This window comes from Procambarus clarkii, chromosome 50, assembly GCF_040958095.1.
Source record: "Procambarus clarkii isolate CNS0578487 chromosome 50, FALCON_Pclarkii_2.0, whole genome shotgun sequence".
NCBI lineage: Eukaryota > Metazoa > Arthropoda > Malacostraca > Decapoda > Cambaridae > Procambarus > Procambarus clarkii.
In genome coordinates, this window is record NC_091199.1 from 8,416,641 (window position 1) to 8,424,905 (window position 8,265).

At 36.6% G+C, this 8,265-nt stretch overlaps 1 protein-coding gene across 4 annotated transcripts in view; it reads right to left on the reverse strand.

Moving 5' to 3' along the window:
• Nucleotides 1-7,597, reverse strand: part of LOC123772724 (FYVE and coiled-coil domain-containing protein 1) — a 58,151-nt gene extending 50,554 nt beyond the window's left edge. For 3 of the 4 annotated variants that reach the window (XM_045766086.2, XM_045766084.2, XM_045766089.2), the window contains exons 1-4: nt 7,403-7,597; nt 4,898-4,967; nt 3,494-3,613; nt 1,434-1,546 (exon numbers count right to left, since the gene is read on the reverse strand). In XM_045766086.2, the coding sequence (XP_045622042.2) occupies nt 1,434-1,546; nt 3,494-3,613; nt 4,898-4,958 (294 nt within the window). In that variant the 5' untranslated portion in view covers nt 4,959-4,967; nt 7,403-7,597. The remainder of the gene's footprint in view (nt 1-1,433; nt 1,547-3,493; nt 3,614-4,897; nt 4,968-7,402) is intronic. The other variant, XM_045766085.2, reaches the window with a different exon arrangement.
• Nucleotides 7,598-8,265: the final 668 nt, after the last annotated feature.

Here is an 8,265-nt window from a genome sequence, read left to right on the forward strand (position 1 = left end):
GCTGTATACAGCTCAGGATTTTGACAAACGTGCCTTACAAAAACTCAAAAGCATATTTAAGTGCAACTTGGCATCAGAGAAATGATCAAGCTGTACTCTAGGTACCTAGTGAACAGCCCACTATGACACAATCTGCAATTGTCCCAAAGTTGCACCATCAATATCAAAACAAAGCACTCCAGCTCAACCTTCTCACATTTTATCTTGACTGATCTCAGCTGCAAGGTGTTGAGACAGGCAGAGACTAGTACTTTCAGTTAGGTGCCTTCTATTATTGCTAGGATCTTTGCTTCATTTGTGGAGTGGGCAAATGTTACATTAGTGAGCATTTCTCATGAGTTATCTTCTCTGTGCCTGGAGAATCTCCACTGTTTGTCAACAGTGGAGATGATTCTTTTTTTAGTTCCCCACTACATTCCTGGTTCCTAGGTACATGTATCTGGATATAGGCATTGTACCTTACCACATTATTTGACCATCCAGATCCCTGTACTTGATCAGTAGTGAGATACAGTACTGCATAGTAGTTTTTGCCTGTCAAGTTTTCCACCGTTATTACTACTGTACTTCACTGTTTTGTCTCCAAGTGTACATTAATACATCTAATCACTTCTTCATCTGTGTAAGGTGGTGCTTATCCCTAGTCATTCTTTGGAAGAGTTGAGGCTGTAATTTTGGGTTCAAGTTTGCTGTCACCCTTGAATGTATGTTACAGCATGTCATGTTTAGGTGGAAGCCTCTATCCTGCTTCCTTCTGCTTCTATTGGGTTTGGGGCCTCTATCCTGCCTGCAGAACACACTATTACACACATAACCCACATCACTGCACTCCACTAAATCATCCATTGGAGCATTCCAAACTGCTTGGCAAGACCTGCTGTGCTCCTTAAGAATTGCTATATACAGTACAGCACAAATAATACATTCTACCTCTCTTTACAGAGTGGCAACACCTAGCCTTGTTACCGATCATACCTTGTGTTACGTTCACACTTGATCCTTGCTGCCTCACATCACTCACCTGTCAATCTCCATGCACTTAATCGTCTCCATTTCTCAAATTCATTTGAATACATTCAACAGTCTATCAAGATCCTTCTGTCCTACATGACCAAGCCTCCTCAGTCCACTCCCTTTGACTGTGATTTAGCAAATTTTACACTTGCATTTTTCCAGTAACATTTTCATGCCTTTACATATTCTTCAAACACCACAAAGGCTTCTCATATGGTCTGTCATTACTGCTAATTTCAGGTTTTACACTTTTTATAGGACATCATACATAGTGATAGGTACTAGCACTTTTTCATACAGCTCCTTGGCTCCACTTGTGCCCACAATACACACTTAAAGTTTGTGATGATGAAAAGTTAAACAGGTTAACTATATTAAAAAAAAATTAATTAAGGAAGCTATTTTCAAAGCTGACTTGCCTCAGTGTTTGCCTTTACAATTTTCAGCCCATCACGAATGTTGCGTCGTTCAGCAAGGCACTTGCAAAAATACTTCCAAAGGTCCTTTCGGCCAACTAAAACAGTACCTCGTTCTGTAATTACGGTAATATAAAAATTACATTAACAATTCTTCCAATATAACAAGATACATTCACATTCTCTTGCATATTTATAATAATCATAATTTTCAAATAGATTACAATAAAACCTAACATTAAATGTAACGAAATGCCTCTTTCTGGAGAAACCCCGTGGTTCCCTGAAGCTATCTTGGTGAGATTGCTCCAAACTAAAAGGTTATCTGCCATTCCAATGGAAAAAGCCTCCAGACAGTCAGTGCAGCTTTACACATAACAAGAGGATTCCCAGAAAAGAGCCCTTGAAACTGTCAAACAACTCTACAAATGAATTGCACAGAACACAGAATTCACTCCAACTAGCTCGAAACTCTTTACGTAGTACCAATTACCACCACCAGGTGGCCCGGCCCCAGCCAGCACTCCACCTCAGTTCTGTTACTGATGCCACATCTTGTAGAGCTGCTTGTAGTATTCTAGTCTGTCAAATCATGGACGAGCTAGAAATAATCCAGTGATCTCATGTCTACTATAATACCGGGTAATTTGTTCCATAAATGAACCAACCTGTACTATATTTCCTAATTAATATTTACCTTCGACTCACAATTGGGAATTCCGGGCAGGACAAAAATGGTTGGGCATGCTTCTTTTCACCTAATGCCTCTGTTCCCCTAGCAGTAAATAGGTACCCGAGAGATAGTCAACAAGTTGCATCCTGGGAGGGTCAGTATTCCGATCTTGGAGCAGGGAGGGAGGGGGGGGGGCTCAGTATCAGCCTACCATATATATATTCACTGGCTGCCTGGCCCAAAGAAAACTAGTATTATTATGAAATGAATTATAATTTATATACTGTACCTTGATTCATATAGGAAAGAAAAAAATTATCACTAGTAAATATGGTGGGAGCCAGATCCAACAAATAGCAGACTTTTACATCATCAAAGTTACACACAAATTTAACCTGGATGTTATAGGGGCCATCCAAAAGCTCTCAATATTCTTACATATACATATACAGTACTTATCACAAGGTAAAGGGGGTGACAAGCCAATGAACGTATCAATCTTGTACAGTATTGTATACTGTATGATGTATAAATAAGTTTTGTTACAATTCACTGACATTGTGTTCCTAGCATTTTTAAACATTATACTAGTACCATGCAAGTAATAACTATCAAAAGGCTATATACCTTTTTGGAGGGCAATGTAAGGGAATTATCAGGAGAGAGTGCTAAGTTACTACAACTATACAGCATCTGGAAAGGATACAAGAATAAGACTTTGGGACTTGTTCAAGGTTTTAGAAAGTACTAGAAGTAAAGTTGAGCAATTCTTAATGTACTGGCATCCTACGAGCATCGTGCCAGTGACATTTCATCACGCACACTTCCAATTTACTGATGTGTTCTCAGATGCCAAGAGATAACTTATATGTTCTTCTAATCAGTGGCTTCATATAACACGTGTTGTGTACCTACGAAGACTCCACTGTATGCATGTTACATAAATAAACATTATTATTATTCTAGATTGCCACACATGCTGAATCATGGGAGTGAAATGGAATGTTAAGTTTTACTTATGATAGTCACAATTTGGCAGTTTACCTATGTGTAGTTTGGTGGAAATATTTCCCCAAGTGTTGTTCAACAGGAGGTTTAGAAATGAGTGTTAATCTCAGCTCATATAACCTTTCCACTGCAGTGTATTCATTGATACTATCTACTGTACCTGTCTCCATGCAAAATAATTGAATTAGGACATATATTGAACAAATCCACAAGGGCCAGTGATGAGGGTTCGAACCTACGTCCGAGAGGACCCCCAGATGCGCCTTAATTGACTGTGCCACGAAATGGTTAAGTTTGTTCATTTGATGCATCATGCTATTGTGATTTCTGTGTGCTAGGACAAATATTTATGTGATGTCAAAATACAAGCATGTAGTCTTACCTCGAAGACCAAACATAAGGACGAATTCTAGTCGGTCACAGAATTGATACAGAAGTTCATTGTCATCAGTGATGGGCAGGTTGCTCTCCTCAAACTCTATTCTCATCTGTTGCACATTCCCTGGAAGGATGGAATACAGTTTAATTCCACTCCAATGCATATTTTTTTTTTTTTTGAGATATATACAAGAGTTGTTACATTCTTGTACAGCCACTAGTACGCGTAGCGTTTCGGGCAGGTCCCTGGAATACGATCCCCTGCCGCGAAGAATCGTTTTTTCATCCAAGTACACATTTTACTGTTGCGTTAAACAGAGGCTACAGTTAAGGAATTGCGCCCAGTAAATCCTCCCCGGCCAGGATACGAACCCATGACATAGCGCTCGCGGAACGCCAGGCGAGTGTCTTACCACTACACCACGGAGACTGCATATCAGCATGTCCATGCAAACACAAAGTCACTAGTAATAAACACATAAAAGTTGCTAATTAACTTGAACCTTTGTTCATAAATGAAGAAAATCAGCACCAAAAGAACAGCATAATGTTATACTGGTGAAGTCAAATTTGAATCCTTCATCAGAAAAGAAAGTTTAAAATATGATAACAGTATACCTGTACTTGGTATAGTATTGTACTGTATTTTACCCTTGAAACTTACAACTTTTTTTAATGATGCAGTTTCAACCTTGGACCAGGTACCTCAAACCTGTTACAGCTTGAGAACATAAAAATTAGGAAACACTGCAGCAAGTCTATTGGTCCTTACCAGGTGGGTTCTGTCTAAACCAACACCCTATCACCCTACATAAGTATTCAATCTATTCTTGAAACCTATTAAATAGTTTGTCCAATAATGCTATCTGGTAGCTTATCACACTTATCCACAGCCCTATTCCCAAATAGTTTTTCCTTATATTCCTCTTCAAGCAAAATTTTTCCAGCTTGTATCAATTTCTGTGCGTTGTCTACAACAATTTTAGGACCCTGTTTATATTAGTCATTCAACACCATGTTTTCCTAAAAAATAAACTTTTTGAAAATAATTTTACATACAGGTCCCTAGTTACTGTTAGGTGTACAGGAGTTAACGTAGCAAAGAAACAGTGCCCAACCGTTACAAATATTCTACCCAAGATTTAAACCCCTGGCACTCTCGCTTGTAACAAAAGTGTTAAAATCACAGCACAGCAAGCAGAAATACACAGTTGTTTTGTATATATTATACAGCTAACTTCTAATCGTTGTTAATAACATCAGCACTGTATATTATTCAACACTTCAGGACAATTGAAACTGCACAAAAGATCTTAAACTATAATTAACATAAACCATAATTAAAGTATCTTATCTAGGTACTGTACATCAAGACATGAGTCTAATTCATAATATCTTAGATACTTACCCTGTAAACTCTGCAAGATCTTCTCAAAATTGATCCCAACTGGCTTTCTGTTTGTCGCCATTTTCTCTCACTGAAAATTCAAAGGGGGTTTATTACTTGCATATTTAATAAATATTATAGTACAGTAATATATATCCTGTTAAGTTAAACAAAATACTATTAGAATTATATTTTGTTTAATAAGAATATTAGGCCAACAAGTTGTGCTTTTATACAACTGTATGACTAAAAAATAGTCAATAGGTTGGCAGTTACATTTTGGTATCTCGTACATTCATTTAAGGCACAATATGGTTAGTACATACTAAAATCACCATGATACAGCTGATATTTGAACATTATAATGAAACTAATTTTTTTAACCAATCATAAAATGCCCACACTCGATTAACTTGCAATGGTTAAGACCGTCCCGGATATTATCTCAAGCAATCAAAACAGGATACTGTACCAATACAGTACTGTAGTTGTATCTGGAGAATATAGTCGAGCCTTACGGCAAAAGCATTAATATAAGTACAGTACAATACTGTATTATCAATACAGTAGTTTGGAAAAACTTAGCCTATATGTATAAATTATTTATGAACTTTCAACATTTTCTCATATGTTTGTATACATCTAGATTGAAAATTTATTTGTGGAGAAGTTACCTTCACCACTGTCAGATACCACCTGGCAAACATGGGCATGATTTTAAAACGGGAATTTCTGAGTTCAAGTTAAATAAAATGCTGTACTGTATAGAAAAGCCAACTTAAAATAAAAATAAATTGGAGTCATGCAGGGAATTTGAACCAGCAATGTGGGTACTGTACTTCCAAGTGCATGCATTAAACCATTGAACCATGATACGGCTGTAAGTAATGCAACCTGGTATTCAACTGAATCCACTAGGGGTCTTGAGGTATTGACCCAATACCAAATAAATTATTTTACACATAAGCTGCATAAACTCTGGTGTGGTACAGGATTTCTTCCACGAATGCTCCCTTCAAATGTACAAAGAAATCACATTAACGTGATGTATCATTGAGAAATTCAATTGATTCAAACTGATTTTCTAATTGATACATCACGTTAATGTGATTTCTTTGTGTGTCCGACTCAATAAATTATACATGTACAGTGTACTGTACTAGTTATTATATGACATACAGTAGACGTACAGTAATTTCTTGCTTCTTGTTACTAGATTAGGCTAGTTGGATGGAATGATACAATTGAATGGCTCTTGTTAATGTATCTGGATAATTAGCTGGATGATTTAAATTAGTTTGTTTATTTTGTTTATTTTTTCATTCTAACATGCTTATTTTTATATGCCATAGTTCATACGCATTTGTACATAAATATTTGCTATTTAATATGGGCACTCAAAAACAATTTGATGAACTGTAACTTTAGTAATGGTGTTGTGTAGAGTTCCCAGAAATGTAACATTTGTCATACAGTATTTCCTCTGAATACTGAGGATGAATGAAATACTGAGAATACTAAAAGCTGCTTATTGGGGTACACTTGCACAGAAGGTAAGGTAATTATCAGAATAAAGTTCTATGCCAATATAATTAATACAGGATTTGAAAGATGTATCACAATGCACTTAACAAAATTACCGATTTAAAAATTTACAAGTACAATACAATGCTTACTTGTTCCAACCGTCTACCACTCTGTTTGCGAAAGAAAATTCACTTTCGCAAACAGAGTGGTAGACAGTTGGAACAAGTTAGGTGAGAAGGTGGTGGAGGCCAAGACCATCAGTAGTTTCAAAGCGTTATAAGACAAAGAGTGCATGGAAGACGGGACACCACGAGCGTAGCTCTCATCCTGTAACTACACTTGGTAATTACAGGAGGGAAATTCCACTCCGAAAAAATCACGAACAAGCGACTCATTCATACAGCTCACACACACACACACACACACACTGAACTAGACATCCAGCACAATTGTTACTGTGTTCGACAACAACACCAGCTAGTTCCTCGTAGGTTTTGTGGGATCAGTTTGAGCCTTTAGGCATCCATATACAGTATATATAATGGATACAGTAAGTTGTCATGATACCAGTAATAATGGGCAAATCAAGCTGTCATGGTGCTAATCATAATATAATGGGCAAATCAAGCTGTTATAGTATCAAGTCATAATGGACACAGCAAGTTGTTATAATGCCATTCACAATATAATAAACACTGGTACTGTACCTATAATAATATAATAAGCACGCCGATCATTATTAAAAAGTGCACGACTAATCTCTCCCTTTGTCCCAAGCTCTAGGAACGACCTATAATAATAATAATAATAATAATAATAATAATAATAATAATAATAATAATAATAATATTTTATTCAGGAAAAGTACATACATAGACGCAGAGTTACAAACATACTGTTGAATTTATAGATAGAGCTAATACATACAATACCTAAAGCCACTATTACGCATAACATTTCGGGCAAGACCTCAGACTGCTGCTAAGTGCAAGGACTGACCTCTCGTGCAGTAGTGGCCCCGAGGAAGCCACAGCCACGACACAGCGAGCGAGGAAGGTGCCCCAGAGGGACGGGAGGCGACTAGGAAGAGGGAGAGAGAGAAAGAGAGAGAAGGAATGATGATAGTTATAACGCAGCTGACTCCCAGAGAGCTGTCAGGGCCAGCGACTCCCAGGATGCCGTTCGTGTCTCGCTATCCCGCTTATTGTCGTGCTTTTAGATAATTTAATTTATCTTTCTTTACATAAAATCAAACCTATTACAACATAAAGCAATAATATTTTTTTATTAATATATTACTTTAGTTTCTCTTCAAGTTTCTTCGACATATTTATCCAAATACTTAATTAAACTAAATACACTATTAAATAATAGTCTGACGACTATTTTAAGCCCATATAAGAAGAAGAATGTTTACAAACAGTCGATTTCTAATACATTTTCTGCGGGGTTACAATTCCCTTCCTAGCAACCATAGAAGGAGTTATTAAAGAGCTTTTCATGTGACTACTGCGTGAACATATCCCTACACACTTGCCACCTCATTTATTACTAATTTTAAATTGTATATGAGATGTTGACATACATACATACATATATATATATATATATATATATATATATATATATATATATATATATATATATATATATATATATATATATATATATATGTCGTACCTAATAGCCAGAATGCACTTCTCAGCCTACTATTCAAGGCCCGATTTGCCTAATAAGCCAAGTTTTCATGAATTAATGTTTTTTCGTCTACCTAACCTACCTAACCTAACCTAACCTAGCTTTTTTGGCTACCTAACCTAACCTTACCTTTAAATATAGGTTAGGTTAGGTTAGGTAGGGTT